General features: G+C 44.1%; 2 protein-coding genes across 2 annotated transcripts in view; one reads left to right on the top strand and one right to left on the bottom strand.

Moving 5' to 3' along the window:
• The window catches only part of TRAT1 (T cell receptor associated transmembrane adaptor 1), a 268,813-nt gene that overhangs the window by 130,253 nt on the left and 116,367 nt on the right, over positions 1–22,193 (bottom strand). The gene's annotated exons all lie outside the window — the stretch shown is intronic.
• Positions 4,475–20,690, top strand: LOC141098438 (SH2 domain-containing protein 1B-like). Its single transcript, XM_073586262.1, has 4 exons — positions 4,475–4,657; positions 8,323–8,386; positions 17,163–17,346; positions 20,659–20,690. The coding sequence occupies exons 1-4, from the start codon at positions 4,524–4,526 to the stop codon at positions 20,688–20,690; spliced, it is 414 nt and encodes a 137-aa protein (XP_073442363.1). The 5' UTR covers positions 4,475–4,523.

A 22,193-nucleotide genomic window follows, 5' to 3' on the forward strand; every position in this document is an offset into this window, starting at 1 on the left:
CCTCAAGGGGGGGTACTGTTGTGAGTTCATTTTTCGGTCCACCAGTTGTGAGTTCTCCTTCCAGGCTCCCTCTGGTGGTAACTGGAGGTAGGGAGGCTGATTTAATCACTAGAAATCTGCCACCTGATAATGAGGATGACGATTGGACCTCAGGAATCTCAGACTGGATTTAATACAGCCGATGCCCTAGTCTGGTGCTGGTGATTCCTTCTGGCTTGTCAGGTCTTTGTTTTCAGCTCTGTTCCAGTCATCTAAAGCTAAGTTTTTCTGCTAATGTTCACACTTGATTTTGTTGGGCTATCCAGTTTTTTGTGTGGTCAGCCAGCCCTGGCTGGGGGTGTGCTAAATTTCCACTCTTATTTATCTGTATTTGCCAATTTGCTTTTTGTCCCTTATTAGATTGGCCTCTTTTTGCTCTGTCTCAGAATATTTCAGAGTGCTGATATAGTGGGAGAAGTCTAGTGACTTCAGGGTTAATTTTGCTATCAGAAGTGTTGGATGTTATTTTTGTAGGGTTTTTTGCAGATTGCAGACAGTGTCTTTCCTTTCCTATCCTTTCTAGTTAGTTTGGGCCCCATCGTTTGCTCAGCCTATTTTCCTACCTGTGTTTGTGCTTTCATCTTGTTTCACCGTCAATACATGTGAGGGGGCTGTCTTTCCTTTGGGGTCTCCTCTGGGGCAGTTAGTTTTCCCCTTTTCTTGCTTCAGGCTTATTTAGTCCTCCGGCTGTGACGAAGCGTCTAGGACCATCGTAGGTATGCTCCACGGCTGCTGCTAGTTGTGTGGTTAGGATCAGGGATCTGCAATCTGCATAGTTACCAACCTCTCTGGTTTTCTGTGACTTAGCTTGTTTTGTTTTTTTCTCCTCGGTGAAAAAAACACTAAAGACAGAAAGATGAAATCTAAACTGCCCCGGAGCAGATCCCCAAAGGAATAGACAGCCCCCAAACATATATTGTCGGTGAGACAAGATAAAACACAAACACAGGCAGAGAACAGACTGAGCAAATGGTGGGGCCCAAGCTGTCTACACAGGACAGGATAGAAAAGATACTGTCTGCAATCACGCACAAAACCCTGAAAAAGTCCAACACTACTGATATACAAAAAAACCTGAGATCACACGATCTCACCCCCGTTAGATCAGCACTCTGGTATAAACTGGCAGCAAGCAAAAAGATACTAACATAACAGGGGACTGAACAAGCTGCAACATATGAAGCAGGGCCCAGCTGTTATGAGCTCATTTTCTGCTCCACCAGTTGAGAGTTCTCCTTCCGTTCTCCCTCTGGTGGTGACAGGAGGTAGTGAGGTTGGTTTAAGTAGTAGTGATCTGCCACCTGATGAGGAGGATAACGATTGGATCTCTGGAGTATCAGACTGGATATAAGACAGCCGACGCCCTATCCAGGTGCTGGTGATTCAGTCTGCTTCTCAGGTCTTGGACTTCAGCTCTCTTCCAGTCTTCTCAAGTTAAGTTTGTTTTTTGCTAATGTTCACACTTGCGCTTGTTGGTCAATTCAGTATCTTGTGTGGTCAGCTTGCCCCTGCTGGGGCTATGCTGAACTTCCACTCCTATTTATCTGTATTTGCCAATTTGCCTTTTTGTCCCTTATTAGATTAGCCTCTTTTTGCTCTGTCTCAGAATATTTCAAAGTGCTGATATAGTGGGAGAAGTCTAGTGACTTCAGGGTTAATTTTGCTATCAGACGTGTTGGACATTATTTTGGTAGGGTTTTTTGGCAGATTGCAGACAGTGGCTTTCCTTTCCTGTCCTTTCTAGTTAGTCGGGCCCCATCGTTTGCTCAGCCTATTTTCCTGCATGTGTTTGTGTTTTCATCTTGCTTCACTGTCAATAAATGTGTGGGGGCTGTCTATTCCTTTGGGGGTCTGCTCTGGGGCAGTTAGTTTTCCCTTTTCTTGCTTTAGGTTTATGTAGTCCTCCGGCGGTGATGAGGCGTCTAGGAACATCATAGGAACGCTCCACTGCTACTGTTAGTTGTGTGGTTAAGATCAGGGATCTGCAATCTGCATAGTTACCAACCTCTCTGGTTTTCTGGGACTTAGCTTTTTGTTGTTCCTCCTTGGTGACCCATTCATAACACCCAGCGTTACCCCCCGCATGGAGCACGCTGAATCCTAGCAGCAAAACAGAAAGCAAAAAAGACATAACCAGATTAGATGCAAAGGATTAGCAAAAGAATCACTTAGCTGAACCATGCAGATGAGGCATGGGACAAGAGAGCTCCAAATGCACACTGCGGAAATCACCAGCAACCTCCAAGAGCAGCCAGCTCAATTATATGCTCCCAGCCAGTAATCCAAGGTTTCCAATTATTGTCATCAGCTGGGGAACTTCCATCCACCTGGCCAGCTCCACTACTCTCAACAACCACCAGAGGGAGCAGAGGGAGCTTCGGCTCAGAACTCTGAGCAAGAGAATTCACAACACAGACACATCGACCTCACCGATACAAGGCTGAGAGACGTCAGGCTGTATGAGGATCAATGTAGATGAAAAACTCTTCTTCAAAGTGTCAAATGCCTCCCTGGTGGCACTGAATCACTTCAAGAAGTCTGTCCCCTTCCTAGTCATATCCATCAGAGGTTTGGGTACTACCAAAAAGTTTTTGATGAACTTACGGTAGTAGCTGGTGAAACCTAAAAACCTTTATAACACCTCCAAATCCTCAGGATAATCCCAATCCAATACCACCCAGACTTCCGCCGGATCCAAGCAAAAAAACGGTGGATGACAACACATATCCTAGGAAATGGATCTCCTCAACCGAGCACATACACTTCTCAGGTTTGACATATAATTTATTGTCTCTGAGTATATGTAAGACCTGCCTGACATATACCTGATGTGACTCAAGGTCAGGTGAATAAATTAATGTAATCCTGATAGATAACCACAAATCTGCCTTCCAGGTGACTAAAGATGTTATTTGCAAAGTGCTGAAAGATGGCGGGTGCATTCGTCAACCCAAAAGGCATCACCAGGGTCTCATAGTGTCCCTCAGGTGTATTGAATGCTATTTTTCACTCATCCCCTTCTTTAATGTGAATGAGATTATACGCCCCCTGAGATCCAGTTTCGATATCCACATTGCTCCTATAATCTGATTAAAGAGGTTCTTGATGAGAGGGAGCGCATATGGATCCCGGATCGTGATCTGATTCACTAGGCGGAAATCTAGGCATGGGCGAAACCCATCTTTTTTCTTTACAAAAAAGAACCCCATGGCAATGGGGGATAAGGATGGTCTGATATGACCCTTTGCCAAACTTTCTGAGACACAGTCATTCATGGCCTGCCTTTCCGGTCGAGAGATATTACACAGTCGCCGTCTATACAAGATTAACGACGCAGTTGGGGTGGAGGGAAGCCCTGCCAGAACCTGCAATAGCATGCTGGATCTTTTGTGGAATATTTCAGGAATAGTTAGGTCCATATATATTTGGACAGAGACAACATTTTTCTAATTTTGGTTCTAGACATTACCACAATGAATTTTAAACAAAACAATTCAGATGCAGTTGAAGTTCAGACTTTCAGCTTTCATTTGAGGGTATCCACATTAAAATTGGATGAAGGTTTTAGGAGTTTCAGCTCCTTACCATGTGCCACCCTGTTTTTAAACGGACCAAAAGTAATTGGACAATTGGACAATTGACTCCATATATGGACCTAACTGTAGGTAAATGATTCCGTCCCTTTCTTGTTAATTGTCATGGCATCCATGATTATAATAGGAAAATGGCCACTGGGCAAATATTTAATGTACATTTATGCATTTGCACTTTCTCTTAACATGGATACTTTGAAAAATACCTATTAGGATATCGCATAACAGGTTCGGGATGTTTATATCATGTACACAAGCCTATTCAAGTGTGAACAGGATTCCCCTAAACTGATAATATTTTGACATCACATTTATTAAAAATTATTTTTTATATGCAGTTCTTTGCTGGCATATCTTCCCCTACATAAAAGGCACCTTTGTTTTTTGTACTATTATCTAAATTATGATTAATGATTTGTTTCCTGATTAATCTTTATATGCCCTGGGCAGTTGATTGACTTCAGGTCATATTATTTGATTTCTTGTTATATGTCTATGATGCCATTATACTTGGACTCTCTTTCTTTGATGATCTCAAAGCTATCCCTTTAATCAGTATAACAGCGCCAACCTGACAGTGTCTGTAGTTTACTTAGCAAAATCCTGCTGAAAAGGTCTCTTTAAGTGACAAATAGATGAATTTCTGCTGACACTTTACCTTTAAGGGATTATTAGATTTACCATTCTGCTCACTCAATTATGTAAAGATGGGCTGTTTGCTTTGTGTTGCCTCTGTATGTGGTCATTCTATAGTCTAGCCATTCACACCAGTCATTTCCTGTGCTACGTTATGCTGTATAAATGACTGTGATATACAAAGCTTCTTCACTCATGTAGCCCAGACAGTAAACCAGATTTCCTGTTTATTTCAAAAATTTTTACCATTTCAAGATGGATCTGCCATGCTACCATGGAAATATAAGTCTTAAAACTTGTGAAAATCTTCTACTCCGAAAAGGAAAGAAGGGATGTTATTTGCTGAGGGATAGCGTCTCTGTTCCTGGAGCCCTTTGCCTTTGCATCTTGTAAGTACAGTATATTTTGAATTGTTATTATATCACTTATATCACTTGCACTATTGTCCCAATACGCATAAAACAAGACAAAAGTTAAAATAGTAATCTAAAAAACACTGATCAGATGATTGCTTGCAGGTCATACACATTAGATAAAAGGCAAGCTGTGAATGAAGGCTGCCCAACTGCCCTTGAAATACCAATCCTTAGAGTATCTGTGATTTTACAACAGTCACGTTGTATTATGTAATACTGACAGTTTTGAATTCATGTTTTGGGAAACTCTGGAAATATATTCTAAGCATTAAAGTACAACCTATTTTTGCTACATTTAATACATTTTAATGCATATTTTTTTGTAATTGTTTCTTTATTATTTTTATTGTTTCTCTCATATGGAGATAAGGATCTCCAGATAACTAGGCAAAATGTTGGGATTGTGTAACTATTGAAAGTACTGGAACAATGAGCCTACATGATCTAATAAAATCAAGGCCTACAGAACTAAACAAATTGAGGCTACGTTCCCACGATGAGATTTTGATGAGTTTTTGATGTAGCAGATTTTCTGCAGTCATTATGTAATTTAGGTTATTTTAATTTTTTCACTGTATTTTCGAGTGCATTTTTTTTGCCTGCGTTTTTATCATGTTTTATTACTCTGCAGTTTTTGTCTCTGTTTGGTGTGTCACGTTTTAAACGAAGCTGCTTTGTTTTTGATCCTGGTATTTGGCTTAGATAAAACTTCATGTGCAGATTACATGCGTTTTTGATGCGTGTCCTCTGCGCGTGTGCGTTTTACTACCTGCGGATTTTCTCCACTGAATGCAAATGCATGAGAAAAAAAATTCACATAAAACTCAGCATACTCGCAAGAGAAATAGACATATTGCGGATTTGAAACAAACACGTCCTAGTCACCAGATAGCTGTAGTATTTTCTGCATATCAAGCAGAACATATTTCTGTTAAAAAATCTGGCACATAATGGAACCCAACCAGACCCCATAATAATCGATGTGACTCCTCTGGTACCGAATGAAGCGTAAGTGCAGTTTTGTTCTATTGCCAAAAGCTGCTGTGAATCCAGCATTATGGCCCTTTTAGATAAGCTTATTTGGGGAATCGGGGGTTCATAAGAAAACATTCATTTTTTGGGTTCAATGATTATTAAGCTGGCAAAAAGAGCATTGTAGTGATGCAGGTAATATAATATTCTATAGACACAAAACGCTCATACTGTGCCAATGGAATGTTCATCAGTCTGTCTAACCAGGCCAATAAATGGCCACCAATTGACTTGTATGTAGCCGACCGCTGGACATTTAATGATCTGGATCCCCAGGTGTAAATGCAGATGCAGGTATAAATTCACCAGTCAGCGAGGCCTAATAGTACATGAATGGGCAGAGTAAATTGTCTGTGCAGTGCAGAAGCAAACACACAGAGAGCTAAAATGTATGCATGCATGTAGTTATTTTATATGGCATTATTACTATATTTACTAAACTTAGGGTTCCATGGGCACATCTTAATCAAATTGTGTGTGCCTATCCATCACTTGGTAGTACCTCACTTAGATGAGTATCACCATAGGAATCTCAACCAAATGTAAAAGGGATTGTGTTAGTTCAGCTAACCTGATAAATAAAAACAGTTGAGACAACTTTAAGCTACCCCACTCCAAAGAACTTAACAGTTAATTAACTAATAATATATGTAAAGTGCTGTGGAATAAGATAGTGCTATATAAGCAAAGCAAGCTGTAGCCACTTTTTACAAATAGAAAAAACTACCCATCATTCTATAGACCAGTAGCACTCACATCTGTAGCTATGAAAGTCTTCGAAAGAATTATGATGTCCCACCTGATAAAATTCACGCAGAATCTATGGGACCCGCTTCAGTTTGCCTATAAGGAGAATCGTTCGGCAAACGACACTGTCAATCTGGCACTGAAGTACATTTTGGATCATACAGATGAACTGCACTCATATGCCCGGATTCTTTTCATGGACTTTAGCTCAGCGTTCAATACCATTGATCTGAATTTACTTCATAAGAAAATGGTAGCTCTTGGAGTCCCTCTCAACTTATGCTTGTGGATTTATAACTTACTGACAGCCAGGATACAGAGTGTAAAAGTTGGACCATTCACTTCGGACATCTTGGTCACAAACATTGGGGCACCTCAGGGGTGTGTTTTGTCCCCGTTACTGTTTTCTCTCTATACGAATGATTGCATCTCTTCAGCAGACTCAGTAAAAATCTTGAAATTTGCCGATGATATGACACTGATTGGTCTCATCAGGGGAAATGCTGAAGACTTGTATCGGAGGTGAAAAGAATATGTGACTGGTGTAAAGCCAATAATCTTGTACTCAACACTAAAAAAACTGCTGAGATGGTTGTGGATTTTAGGAAAGATCAACATGAGATACTTCCAATCTACATCCATGACGAAGTGGTTCTTAGGGTCACAGAGACCACATTCCTTGGTGTTATCATCTCTCATGATCTTAAATGGGGGAAAAACGTGGATGCTGTTATAAGAAAAGCACAACAGAGGATGTTCTTCCTGCGTCAGCTGAAAAGATATGGTTTGTCTAAGAATCTGCTGATCTTATTCTTTAATGCTGTCATCAGATCTGTGATTTGTTCCTCTCTGATAGTCTGGTATGGGGGAGCCACTGCGCATGACAAACTCCGCTTACAAAGGACTTTCAGAACAGCAGAGAGAATTATAGGTTCCCCCTGCCTAAAATCCAGGATCTTTATGATAAGAGTATTCGATCCCACGCATTGAAAATTTCATCCGATCCCTCTCACCCGGGACACTCCTCATTCCAACTACTCCCTTCAGGACGTCGCTTCAGAGTCCCCAAATGCAGCACCAACCACCATATAACAGCTTCTATCCACTCTCTGTTCAACAATTAAATCGTCATGTGTAGACTATATACTGTATCTGTCTTGTTAGATGTTACTTGTTGTATCTGTTGTTATATATTATGTTGCCTCTTTGACACAAAGAATTCCTTGTATATATGTAATATGTACTTGGCGATAATAAATTTGATTGATTGATTGATTGATAAAAGCCAAAAATGTCTAGATCCGCAGTTATTCAACGAGCAGTCAAAATATTATTAAGTTAATTTTTCCAAAGAAACATTTGGGTCAAAATTTTTGAAGCCAAAATCAAGAACAAAGGCAGAATAACATGTAAAGATTTGTCCCACTCCTAGATTTGGCTTATAAATAGTGATGCAAATACCGCTGAAAGTTCTGCCATTTATAAGTGGCCTAGGAGCAAGTGTTATGAAGGCAATCATCCTATTATTTTATTTACTTGGTTACAACGCTAAAATTGAAAATTTAGAAAAAAAATATATTGCACCAGTTCAACATTGTAACAATAGTTTACTACTTCACCCACCAGAGTGAATATAATACATTGGATTTATTTTAAAAAGTCCATCAAGTCTCGTAGTTCCCTGCCCATAAACATTGGCATTGCTCAATTAATTAAGTAAAAATGCTGTAGATATACTGTATCATAGAACAGAATGGTAGTTTGGAAGGCTAAATGAATACGCAGAATAATAGCTTTAAATGTGATCATATACCGTAAATTCTTTATATACATCTAAACAATCAAACTTGCTCTCATAGGTATGGAAGAATAATCTATACATACAGAATATTTCAAAATATTAGTGGGCTTTACATGATTCAGGTAAGAAATAATAACATTCAGCTGTATGTATACTCACATTGTGTCTCATTATGCCGATTTTATGTGTTTTTATTAATTATGATTAATTATATACTGTATATATATATATATATATATATATAATATTATATACTTACCTAAAATTGTCTGTCATCCAGCTCCATCCAGACGTCCTCGATTCCCACAATCCACCGCGCTGCACCGGAAGTATGCCGACCGCCATATTGGAATACCCAAGTGATGGGTATTCCAATATGGCACCCACTGGTGGTACCAGGCCCTTGTGCAGTACCACCAGCGGGACCCGCCGCCGGTGTGGCGCCCCTGAGGGTTCAGTCGCCACAGAGGTACTGCACCTCCTCCTGATGTCTGGTACCCCACTATTCAGGTAAGGTGGAGACACCTGACCACACTCCAACACCTGCACCTCACACCACAAAGTAGTGTAGCAAAGCACCTTCAGCTGCTCCCTGCTTGGAGTGTAGCATAGCACCCCTTGGTGACTCCCTGCTTGGAACACGAAATGTGCTGGGAGGTGGGTGGAGCTGAGTTTACATAAAGGAGGGGGAAGAGTTGAGTTAGTCGTTCAGTCAGTCATTCATTCAGTCAGTGAGTGAGGATGTAGAAGGACAGAGTGAGACAGAGAAGATCCCCAGGAGAGGGATGGAAGAAGGAAGTGCTGCAGCAGGCCACAGTGATCTGGGTCTGCTAGCACAGGAAAGAGACAGAGAAAGGAAGCTTGTTTCTCCATTGGGAAGAAGGATTAGCACGGAACGTGAGGAGAATAGGAGGACTAAGGATCAGGGTTGGAAGAGAGAACCCTTCCCAAGTTCTAAGCGCAAGGCCGGGGTCCGGTCCCCGAGGTTGTATGGATACTAATGGTCCTGCAGCAGACACCGGAGGAATAGAAGTAGTGACCATTTTATTCCCATACCAGACTTGGGGGCACAACAGCAACGTGTGTGAGCCAGGACTAGGTAGAAGGAGTCCCCGAAGTAAGCTACAGCTGTCTGCCGTACAAGTAGAGTTCATAGGAACATCTGACAGGAGGAACTCCAGTGTAACTCAGTACTAGGAGTACTTCATTCAAAGGCACTATAAGAAGAGACGTTCAGAAAAGGCACATATGTTGGCGGAGCGTTGGAAAGGAGTATTTCATCTTGCCTGGAAGTTGGCTGAGCTCCTGACCCGGAGGACACGGCACGGATGCGGGCACCTGTACCTGCAACAGACTGTGAATAAAGCTTTGGAACTACATGCCCTGTTGTCCTCCACTTATTCCTGCGCCAACCCGCCCAGCACTGCTACATCCCTTGCGCCCGACACTACACCATCTAAGTGTCACTTCACCTACACTGCCCTGGGACTACAACCCTGCCTGTGGAGGGCTATAACATCATTGCTGAACACCATAGGTGGCGTCACGAACCATTCATAAACTTTCCTCTTTTTTTTACAATGGGCGCCCAGGGCCACGGCCGGGTCCCAGCTGCCGTGACATCTCCCAATGAAGCTCATCGGGCCCGGTATCGAGTACCCCACAGCCCTGGGAGGGCGACCCACCGGACCCCCGCCAGGACCCGCCGCTGGACCCCCGCTAGGACCCGTCACCGCCTGAATACATGTGCCGGATCCTGCCGCTGCCTTCCCGCCCAACTCCGTGCAGTCACAGCCAGTAGGAAAGATGGCGGCTTGCGGCCTGTGCAGGATATGGGGTGCGGTCGCCCTCTGGTGGTGCCGCACCCCATCTCCAGCACAGGCCGCAAACCACCATCTTTCCTGCCGACTGTGACTGCACGGAGAGCACGGTGGGGGAGGGAGGAGAGACAGCCGCCACCCCCAGTGCCACAGAGCTGCCCCCATTGTGATGTCACTGCCCTCCCGATGCAATAGCATCGGCCCACATCTAGTGTGTGTGTGTGTGTATATATATATATATATATATATACATATATACACACTGTATAGCTATATATATTTTATCTCTATTCCCTGGCAAGCGCCATATTCTCCTGCTTGACTGACAGTCTCTATGAAGTGTGACTTCAGGCAAAGGAGCCATCAATGAAGTAGAAGGAGGCTGCCCTGAGCAGGGAATAGAGCTGGAGTGACAACGGCTTCAGATCTACAAAATGTTCTTCAGCCTCATCTAGATAACAATTCAAATGCAGACTTTTTAGTAATAAAGGAAGGTACTGGTCATGTGAAGGTATTGCTGGACTTGTAGACTTGAACTTCTATGAAAGAGCTCATGTAGATATAAATCGTGAGGCTATTGATATTCTGGTGGCAGATTCTTTTTAAAGGCTCATTTGACGAGCATATCATTCGCTATTTGCTTGGAATAGTTCCATTTCACTTCTATGTACTTGATTCCAAAAACTTCCATTTGTCTCATCAACAATTGATACTTAGATAGTGAATCAAAATTTTTTTTTATAGATATATATATATTTTTGAGTGTCTTCAAAACATTTTAATAGGAATTATCCTAAAGGGCTAAACTGTAAAGCGCTGCGGAATATGTTAGCGCTATATAAAAATAAAGATTTATTTATTTATTTAAAGGGGTGGAAGTCACAACCTTCTGGTTGATATCATTCAATTAGAGTTTTTCCAAGACAGTGCTTTTTTGCATCATATGTGAGGTTACAATTTAAGGTCAATTTTACAGGACTCAAAAAGAACCTCAATAAATTCAATTTCTCTTTAGCATATCACTCACGATCTAATGGGGACCCCTTAATTCTTAAGATTCATGAGAGTATTAGCTTTCAGCCCTCCGTAATCACAAAGTGATAACATATCTGTAACGAATGGAAGCGGAGGCAGAGATGGTGAAGTTCATTCTTTTTTTACTTTTAAAGTGGAACCTCGGGACCACGGTACGGGGGGCTCCGAAGGGGGTGTGACTAGTAAGCCCCAGGTACCCGTAGTAAAGCCCCTCAGACAGGACCAGAATGGAATACCCGGAGGACACAGGTGCTATATCCAGTTAGACCCCGGACACGTGGCAGCTGTCCCAGCGGGACCAAAAGGGCTAACAGAAGTGACAGCAGAGTCCGTAATGAGATGGGTCCTGGATCCGGGTAGTTGGTAAGTAGATGGTTCCAGTGACCTTGACACAGTCCTCGGACTTGGATGGCTGTTGGCGGAACAGGATGGCTTTCACCCAGATGGTTGCAGATATAACCAGGATTATCGGGATACAGATATTCTGTTGAGACAGATAGCATTAGAGAATGCATAGAGATTGCAGACGCAGCGCAGACAGATTAGCAACAGAACCGGATGTAGCAATGATTGATATTCGTTGCTCTGGCACTCTCCCTATGGAGGAGAGGCCAGAAATAGCAGCCAGTGCGCTGCCATTGGATAATTGCCCATTTTGAAAAATGCACGCTGTCCCTTTATGAAGCCAGGAGAGCACGCGCGCATGCCCTAATAGCTTTACTTGCAGATCTGCTGACTTGACGCCAGGAGGTGGGGGAAGGGGAGAGACCTGAATGCTGAGAAGCAGCATGAGACACACAGGGAGCCAGCTGCTGCCCAAGGACAGCGTGTGAGGCACGAGGTGAGTGCCTAGAACGGGGGGCAGCGGCAGACCTGGATGCAGTGCCAGAACAGGGACCGGGTGTAACAGTATCCCCCTCTTTACACCCCCTCTTCTTCAAGCCTGCGTAGAATCTTTTAAGGAGAAGAGGAGCCTGGATGTTCTCTCTAGGCTCCCAAGATTTCTCCTCAGGACCAAAACCCTTTCAGTCTACCAGGTAGTAGGTCTTACCCCTTACTTTCTTAACGGCCAGGATATGTTTTACCTCAAAAACATCATCCTCAGAAACAGGGTCAGGAGTGGTACCTGGATCCTTAAAGAAGGGGCTCAAAACTACTGGTTTGAGGAGAGAAACATGAAAGGAGTTAGGCACACGTAGAGAAGTAGGCAACTTCAGCTTGTAAGAGACTGGATTGATTTTTCTCAAGATTTCAATTGGTCCGATGAACCGGGGGCCCAATTTGTAGGATAGCATCTTTAAACAGATATACCTTGAGGAGAGCCATACCTTGTCTCCGGGGCAAAAGATAGGCGCATCCAAACGTCTCTTGTCCGCATGCTTTTTCAAACGTTGGGAGGCTTTCTCCAGAGCAGTTTTGGTGTCCTTCCAAACCTTAGAAAAATGTTCGGAGAAAGTATCGGCAGCTGGAACGACAGATGATCCGGAAATGGGAAAAGGTATTCCGGGTTGCAGTCCAAAGACAATCTGAAAGGGAGACTTTCCAGAAGATTAACTTACTTGGTTGCTGTAGGAAAATTCGGCCAAGGACAGTAAGTCTACCCAGTTGTCATGATGCACATTGACAAAGTGACGCAGGAATCCCGCCAGGATTTGATTTGTCCTCTCCACTTGTCCATTGGATTGGGGATGGTATGCTGAGGAAAAATCCAGTTCAATTGTTACCAGTTTACAAACTGCTCTCCAGAATCTTGAGGTGAACTGGACTCCTCTGTCGGACACGACATGGAGTGGGAAACCATGGAGACAGAAGATGTGCCGGATGAACAGATTCGCCAATTCCGGAGCAGTGGGAAGACCGGGTAGCGGAATAAAGTAAGCCATTTTGGAGAAAAGGTCTACCACTACCCACACCACAGAACAGCCAGATGAGATTGGAAGATCTGTGCTGAAGTCCATCGCGATGTGTTGCCAGGGAGCGGACGGAAATGGAAGAGGCTGAAGCCTACCTGCAGGTAGGTGTTTGGCTGTCTCTTTACGGGCACAGGAAGGATAGGTTGTGACAAACTCCTGGATGTCCTTAGCCATAGCAGGCCACCAGTAGTAACGGGTGATGAGTTGCAGAGTCTTCCTTTGACCGGCGTGACCAGCCAACTTGGAGGAGTGACCCCACCGAAGGAAAAGAGTACGTTCAGACGCAGACACGAAAGTTTTCCCATGGGGGGAGCCGGGTAAGATCAGCAGAAGCGACAGCGACTAACCTAGAGGGTTCAATGATGTGCTGTGGTTCTTCTTCTTGATCAGGAGGTAAAAAGGCTCTGGAAAGTGCGTCTGCCTTGAAATTTTTGTCATCTGGGTGAAAATGAAGAACAAAATTAAATCGAGCAAAAAGCAAAGCCCAGCGGGCTTGACGAGGATTCAGCCTTTGCGCAGTTTGGATGTAAGCAAGGCTTTTGTGATCGATATATATGACTACCTGATGAAGAGCTCCTTCCAGAAGATGCCTCACTTCTGCAGAGCCAATTTGATAGCCAACAATTCCCAATCTCCAACGGAATAGTTCCTCTCTGCGGATGAAAAAACTTGGAAAAAAACCACAAGAGTTCATTCGCATGGTGGACGATTTCTGGGTAAGTACTGCTACCGCACCTACGGAGGAGGCATCGACCTCAAGAAAAAATTGTTAATTGGAGTTAGGACGATGGAGGACAGGCGCGACAGCAAAGGCCTTTTTGAGAGAAACAAAAGCCTCCTCAGCATCAGGAGGCCAATCCTTGGGATTTGTACCTTTCCGGGTCAGAGCTGAGATGGGCGCCACTCGGGTGGAGAAGTTAGGAATGAATTGTCTGTAGTAGTTGGTGAAGGCCAGAAATCGCTGTATGGCTTTCAGCCCAGACGGACGAGGCCACCTGAGTACAGCCAATAACTTCTCTGGATTCATTTTCAATCCTGTGGAGGAAATAATGTAACTGAGGAAAGGCAAAGAGGATTGTTCAAAAAGGCACTTTTCAAACTTGGCATACAGTCTGTTCACTCTGAGCCTCTGTAAGACTAGGCGTACTTGCCTCCGGTGCGTGACCAAGTCAGTGGAAAAATTCAGAATGTCGTCCAGATAGACAACAACACAGGTGTAAAGCAGATCCCTGAAAATGTCATTGATGAACCCTTGGAAAACGGCGGGTGCATTACTTAGGCCAAACAGCATTACCAGGTACTTGTAGTGACCATCACGGGTGTTGAAGGCTGTTTTCCATTTGTCTCCTTCCCTGATTCGGATCAAATTGTAGGCACCTCTGAGATCTAGCTTGGTGAAGATTTTGGCCCCTCGGAGACAGTCGAACAGTTCTGAGTTCTGAAATGAGAGGCAAATGATACCTGATTTTTACCGTGATCTGGTTCAGTCCCCGGTAGTCAATACAGGGCCGCAAGGATCCATCCTTTTTCTTCACAAAGAAGAATCCCGCTCCTGCCGGTGATGATGATTTTCGGATAAACCCTCTGGCCAAATTCTCCTGGATGTAGTCCAACATAGCTTGAGTCTCTGCCTGGGAAAGAGGGTAAACTCTCCCATGGGGAGGAGATGTTCCAGGAAGTAGATCTATTGGACAGTCATACGACCAGTGGGGGGGAAGTTTTTCATCTTCCGTTTTCCCGAAGACATCCGAGAAGGACCAGTAAACTGATGGTAATCCAGGCAGGGTAGCAGGTTGGACCGGGGGTGAAACTGGTTCAATCCGGGTTAAGCAACGATCTGAGCAGGAATCTCCCCAACGCAGAATTTCCCCTGTTCTCCAATTAAGGACTGGTTCGTGTTTCTGGAACGATGGCAAACCTAAAAGCAAGGGGTGTGACAAACCAGGGTACACATAAAAAAGTATTCTTTCAGAGTGCATTAGACCTACCCAGAGTTCCACTGGCTCAGTCTGGAACTGGATGGGTTCGGTCAGTGGTTTGCCATCGACAGTGGTCACCTGCAACGGATTGGGAAGAGCCTGGACTGGTAAGCGGTAACGATCCACAAGCGTCTGCTGGATAAAATTCCCGGCAGCTCCGGAATCCAACAGACAGAGTCCAGAAAATGTTATTGCTCCGCAGGTCACGGTAGACTGAGATCTACAGCGAAGGAGAGGAATATTCTCTACCTAGGATGGCCTCTCCTACCAAGCCTAGGCACTGGAGTTTCCCGACTTCTTTGGACAGGAGCGGATCAGGTGTTCAGAACTACCACAATAAAGACAACTTCCTTCCTTGCGACGAGCTTCCTGGCGGCGGCTGGCAAAACTTACTCAGTTAACCTCCATAGCTTCGGGAGAAGAAGATGAAGTAGCCAATTTGGAAGAACTAGAGGTGGTAGAACCTCTTGTCTCACTTGATCTCCATGGAATGCTCCAGAAAACGCAGGTCAATCCGGGTCGCCAAGGAAATCAGATCGTCCAAGGTGGTAGGCCTGTCTCGACCCGCCAGCTCATCCTTGATTTTTCCAGATAGACCCTCCCAGAAGGTAGCCAGCAAGGGCTCATTGTTCCAGGATAACTCAGACGAGAGGGTGCAAAACTGAAACTGAACAGCATACTGAGCCACCGTGAGGGTACCTCGGCTAAGCGAAGCAGGGCAGAAGCGGTCGACATGGCCCGGCCAGGTTCATCGAAGGTCCTGCGAAAAGTCTCTAGGAAAGATTGGAGGTTATTAACCAGCGGGTCTCCTCTCTCCCATAACGGGTTTAGCCAGGCGAGAGCCTCTCCTGCTAGATGTGACATAATAAATCCTACTTTGGCAAGGTCAGAAGCAAACAGGTGCCCCAAGATTTCGAAGTGTAGGGTACACTGATTGAGAAAACCCCGACACTGAGTGGGATCACCATGGAAGCGGGTAGGAGCCACGAGGACCCTTGCTTGCCGTGACAACCGGTACCTGGATGCTGGTAGATGAATCTGGAGGAGCCGGGTTCAGCAGACAATCCATGCGGGTGGACAGGTTACGGATATACGTCGTGATCTTGTCCTGTTGATCTCTTAAACGGGTCACCTCTTGGAACAGTTCCATAGTCAGAGGCCTCTGGGGTCCAGCAGATTCCATGGCCGGAGCAATCTGTAACGAATGGAAGCGGAGGCAGAGATTGTGAAGTTCACATTCATTTTTTATTTTTAAAGTGGAACCTCGGGACCACGGTCCGGGGGGCTCCGAAGGGGGTGTGACTAGTGAGCCCCGGGTACCCTTAGTAAAGCCCCTCAGACAGGACCAGAATGAAATACCCGGAGGACACAGGTGCTACCTCCAGTTAGACCCCAGACACGTGGCAGATGTCCCAGCGGGACCAAAAGGGACAACAGAAGTGACAGCAGAGTCCATAATGAGACGGGTCCTGGATCAGGGTAGTTGGTAAGTAGCTGGTTCCAGTGACCTTGACACAGTCCTCGGACTCGGATGGCTGTTGGCGGAACAGGATGGCTTTTGCCCAGATGGTTGTAGATATAACCAGGATTATCGGGATACAGATATTGCCCATTTTGAAAAATGCACGCTGTCCCTTTAAGAAGCCAGGAGAGCAAGCGAGCGTGCCCTAATAGCTTTAGTTGCAGATCTGCTGACAGGAAGCCAGGAGGTGGGGGAAGGGGAGAGACCTGAATGCTGAGAAGCAGCATGAGACACACAGGGAGTCAGCTGCTGCCCAAGGACAGTGTGCGAGGCACGAGGTGAGTGCCTAGAATGGGGGGCAGTGGCAGACCTGGACGCAGCGCCAGGATGGGGACCGGGTGTAACAGTGGCAGACCTGGGTGCCGTGCCAGGACAGGGACCGGGTGTAACAATATCCTAATAGTATGCCATCATGTTGTGAGATGAAAATATCAAAGTGCATTACATGACATTGTTTTTACACCCTTTTCTATTCTGAAAACAGTAAATTCTCCGGGACACCGATGGCCAGTCCTTAGGACTGTGCTTATAAATTCTGCATTGTCATTTTTAATAATCTCTTTGCATTGAGTCAAAGTATTATTATTTTTATTATGACAGCTAATATTGGGTTATTTTGTTCGCTTTAGGCAGGAAACGGAGTTAAAGAGAAGCTATTCCCAAATCTCAAGGAGCTTATATCTTATTATGAAAAATCTAATCAGGGATTGGTGCATAATCTGACCTATCCTGTCGACAAAGAGTCATGTGTGCAGTTGCCACTCTCACCAAGAGGTTCCTTGAAACGTGTCGTACTGGAGGAGACCTATGATGGTAATGAAAAATTGGTATTTCCCTAATATTTTTTACATGCTGTGCTAAAGTATAAATTAAAAGACACAAGGTCATTGTTTGAAGTTCATTTTCCTACTGTAAATCTTTGTATGATCTTCTGGATTAGATAAATTGTTTATGTATAAATGGACATTCAAAGCCAGGAAACTTTGATGTTGAAAAGTGCATTTGACCTGCAAAAATATTTCTTTAAAAGTCACCATTATCTTTAAAATATGTAAATATATAATTATACCCAAAGGCAAATATAAGAATCATATTTTGACAGTTCATTGTAAATCATGTCACAATAGCATCCATATTAAAGAAGCATTCCCATCACATTTTTTATCCTCATAATATATTGCAAACATCATATTTGCACTCTGCACTTACAATTGCTCATTTTGTTCTTCTACCCAGCTAATTCTTCTCTTTTCCATTAGGTCTATAAGCTCTATGTAGTAACAGGAAGTCTCTTTTACCCTGCAGGAACCATCACTTCAAAGTCCCTGGGGGAGGAGCAGAGCAGCTGGGTCAGGAATTGAAAAGGGGGATGACTCATGCAGGGAAAAGAGACATCCTGTTTCTGTATAGAGACACAGAGCTTAGAAGGATTCAGCTAGTCTGTTTTTAATCACATGATGTCATAGACCTAATGGAAAAGAGAAGATTTAATTGGGTAGAAGGACAAAATGAGCAATTGTAAGTACACAATGCTAAATACAGTGGCATGTGAAAGTTTGGGCACCCTTGGTCATATGCAAATTGTATCTTCAGAGAGGAGGAGGACTAGAACTCTAGTGCCACCTATTGGAAGTAGCAATCCTAATAGTCAATGTAGACCCTTTAAGGAGCCTTGCCATATGACTTAGGACAAAAGCCAAACCAAAATCTCAATTTGCAGACACTGTGTTTCGGGGTACTGCCCCTCGTCAGTGCAAAGTGTGAGATCTGGTTTGGCTGTGTGAGAAGCGTCTGACCGATATCTAAGAAGTATCGTTTCAGACACCTCTCACACAGCCAAACCAGATCTCACACTTTGCACTGACAAGGGGCAGTACCTCGAAACACAGTGACTGCAAATTGAGATTCTGGTTTGGTTTTTATCCCAAGTCATGTGACAAGGCTCGTTAAAGAGTTGACATTGACTTTTAGGATTGCTACTTCCAATAGGTGACACTAGAGTTCTAGTCCTCTTCCTCTCTGAAGAGACAATTTGCATATTTCCCAGCGGAGCATTGCAGCTTTAAGTCTCCTCATCTCGGCATGCTTAGCATGTCAATCTCCGCAAGGAGAAACGATACTTCTTGGATATCGGTCAGGCACCCTTGGTCAAAATTACTATTATTATGAACCGTAAAGGAAGATGAAGATGAAATGATCTCTAAAAGGTAAAGATGACACATTTACTTTGTATTTTAAGCAAACAAAAAGTGTGTGTGTATATATATATACTAGCTGAGGAGCCCGGCGCTGCCCGGGCATAGTAACTAACTGTGGTTAGTTATAGAAAATTATAATTATCCTCCATCCCATAGTCCCGTGCCCATATACCCATCATACATATCTACGATCCCATAGGCCCGTGCCCATATACCCATCATACATATTCTCCATCCCATAGTCCCATGCCCATATACCCATCATACATATTCTCCATCCCATAGTCCCATGCCCATATACCCATCATACATATTCGCCATCCCATAGTCCCATGCCCATATACCCATCACACATCCTTCATCTCATAGTCCCATGCCCGTATACCCATCATACATATCCTCCATCCCATAGTCCCGTGCCCATATACCCATCATACATATCCGCCATCTCATAGTCCCGTGCCCATATACCCATCATACATATCCTCCATCCCATAGTCCAGTGCCCATATACCCATCACACATCCTCCATCCCATAGTCCTGTGCCCATATACCCGTCAAACATATGCTCCATCCCATAGTCCAGTGCCCATATACCCATCACACATCCTCCATCCCATAGTCCCATGCCCATATACATATCCTCCATCCCATAGTCCCGTGCCCATATACCTGTCATACATATCCTCCATCCCATAGTCCGGTGCCCATATACTCATCACACATCCTCCATTCCATAGTCAACCATTATGACATCATAATGAGCGGCGGCAGGGCTTGCAACCTTTGATGACATCAGCGTCGCCATGGCAACCATTGTGACATCATAATGAGGGTAGGGGCTTGATATGCACACACTGCTTCCCCAGTATGCAAATAGGGGCATTGTGACATCACAATGAGGGACGGGGCTTGACGCGCACACACTTTTTCCCCCAGTATGTAGATAGGGGCAAAATTGTTTGGTGAATTGGAACGTGCGGGGTTAAAATTTCGCCTCACAACATAGCTTAGGACGCTCTCGGGGTCCAGACGTGTGACTGTGCCAAATTTTGTGGCTGTAGCTGCGACGGTGCGGATGCCTATCCTGGACATACAAACATACACACACACACACACATACATACATACATACACACATACATACACACTTTGAGCTTTATATATTAGATATACATATACATACATACACATACATTTGAAAGCAGAAGTTTACATATGCTATATAAAAAGACATATGCATGTTTTTCTCAATATGTGAAATGGAAACAGAATAAACCTTTACCGTTTTAGGTCAAATAAGATTAAGATAATTATTAATATTTGCCAAATGCCAGAATAATGAGAGAGCGAGAATGTTTTAAGCCATTTTTATTACATACTGCAAAGTCAAAAGCTTACCTAAGATTACTATGCCTTTAAACAATTCTGGACTGCCCATATGATGATGTTGTAAGCAGAAGGACGGGGCTGGGGGTGCCATTCTTGTGCCGGGTCCGGGGCTGTCTCCTCTGTTGTGTTGTCCGAGGGAAAAACTATACCTTTAAACAATTCTGAAGTATAGGAGTAACCCCGGCACACTAATAACATGAAAGTAAAGTCTTCTCAACGACAGTCTTTAATTGTTGTGATTTTATTGATTGTGAAAAAAAGGGTGGTGTTACAATCCAAAAAAGGGTGGTGTTACAATCCAACGTTTCAGCTCTACATCTCGAGCTTTCATCAGGGATATGACTACAATATATACAATAAAAGAACAAAAATCAATAAATAAACTTTATAAAGTATTATAAAACCAAAAATCTAGTGATTGGTGATATATAAGGTGGGGACAGTGTCATACATCCTTTGTGAAGGTGTGTATGGATCTATAATGATGTGAGGCCAGTGAGTATGTATTGTGGTGTGATACGGTGAACATGTGAGAGGTTGAACAGAGGAATAGAGTGAAGGTGTAAGGAGTTGAAAAGCATGAATGTGTAGGTAGTGTTGAGAAAAGGCATTAGGGGACAGTGAAGTGGAGTGGGAATAAAGGTGAGGTCATCTAAGGAGGCAGTGTGTAAGGGGTGCTCTTGGAAATGTTAAGGCATAAGGTATAAATACCTAGATCCTTGGTTTTGAGGTGTGTGTATAAGTGGTATACCAAAAAGTATATTTATCCTATACTTTAGTCTTGTTTTTTTCCCAGAGCACCTAAGTTGGGGTTTGAGCCTGTCATATCTACTTTATATTTAAACAATTCTGGACTGCCCATATGATGATGTTGTAAGCAGAAGGACAGGGCTGGGGGTACCATTTTTGCGCCATGACCAGAACTGTCGGGGCTGTCTCCTCTGTTGTCCAGGGGAAAACTTCAGCAACTGGACCGACCTTTGCACTCAGAAGCAGGGGGCGTGGTAAGCTCAGGGGGAGCAAAGTGCGTGCAAAAGCGAGCAGTCTTGGCAGGAACAGACAGCGTGCGGCAGGGAAAAGTAGGTGATCCGTCCCTGCAGCACCAGAGCAGCGCAGGCCCGCGCCTGAGAATCCTCTCGGCCACCCTCATAGACTGTGAACAGAGACTTGGAGAGCCCCTGCGTCACTCCCAAACCAGTGTGCCGGACACTGTGGCCCTACTCATGCCACGCTTGTACTGCTTCAGAGAAACCGTGAACTGGGCCCAGACTCCCCGGTCCATATCTGCTGAGCCACGGTGGATCTGAACTGTGTTGCAGCACACACTTTACCCACAACCACAATCCCCAGATTCAGAACCTTGCGTAAGGTATCAGAGACGAACTGTCCAGACTCCATCGAATCCTCGTTTCCCACAGGACTCCACCTGAACAAGCCTTCGCTGACAACTGTCGGTGTCACCACTCCACATTGTTGAATCCAGCAGCTGGAAGTCGACTGAACCGATAAGTTATCCTTTAAAAACTCATTTCTACCTGATCACCGATGTTGCTCCATTCACCTTTTTCCTTGTTGTTTTCCTCCATTACTGCAATAACCCTGCAAAAACTGCTTATCTCCCTGCATGGAGTATATTCCTGTTCAAGTAAATACGTTAACCCTTGATCTGTCTCGCGTCTGTCACTGCCTCCGGCAACATGCTCACACTGTCATGTGTTTGAAAGCATCTGTTTTTTTTGGCAACATCTGAGCTAATTAGAGACACACCTGTGGATGTAGTTCAAGCACACCTGAAACACACTGCTTCTTTGTGTAACATCAAGGAAAGGCTGAAGAAATCAGCCAAGATATCAGGAAGAGAATTGCAGACTTGCACAAGTCTGGCTCATCCTTGGTTACAATTTCAAGATACCTAAAGTTGCCTTGTTCATCTGTACAATCATACGCAAGTACAAACGAGATGGGAATGTCCAGCCATCACACCACTCAGGAAGGAGACGGGTTCTGTGTCCCAGAGATGAACATGCTTTGGTCCGACATGTGCATATCAACCCAAGGACAAAAGCAAA

This window comes from Dendrobates tinctorius, unplaced genomic scaffold, assembly GCF_039654945.1.
Source record: "Dendrobates tinctorius isolate UK_male_01 unplaced genomic scaffold, ASM3965494v1 ptg000091l, whole genome shotgun sequence".
NCBI classification, from domain to species: Eukaryota; Metazoa; Chordata; class Amphibia; order Anura; family Dendrobatidae; genus Dendrobates; species Dendrobates tinctorius.

What these genes read in the sequence shown, in the direction of transcription:
- LOC141098438 (XM_073586262.1), top strand. Translation starts at nt 4,524, where the DNA reads ATGGATCTGCCATGCTACCATGGAAATATAAGTCTTAAAACTTGTGAA. An exon ending in GCCCTTTGCCTTTGCATCTT is followed by an intron (nt 4,658 to 8,322) that starts GTAAGTACAGTA and finishes TTGCTCTCATAG; the next exon opens with GTATGGAAGAATAATCTATA. An exon ending in GTGGGCTTTACATGATTCAG is followed by an intron (nt 8,387 to 17,162) that starts GTAAGAAATAAT and finishes TGTTCGCTTTAG; the next exon opens with GCAGGAAACGGAGTTAAAGA.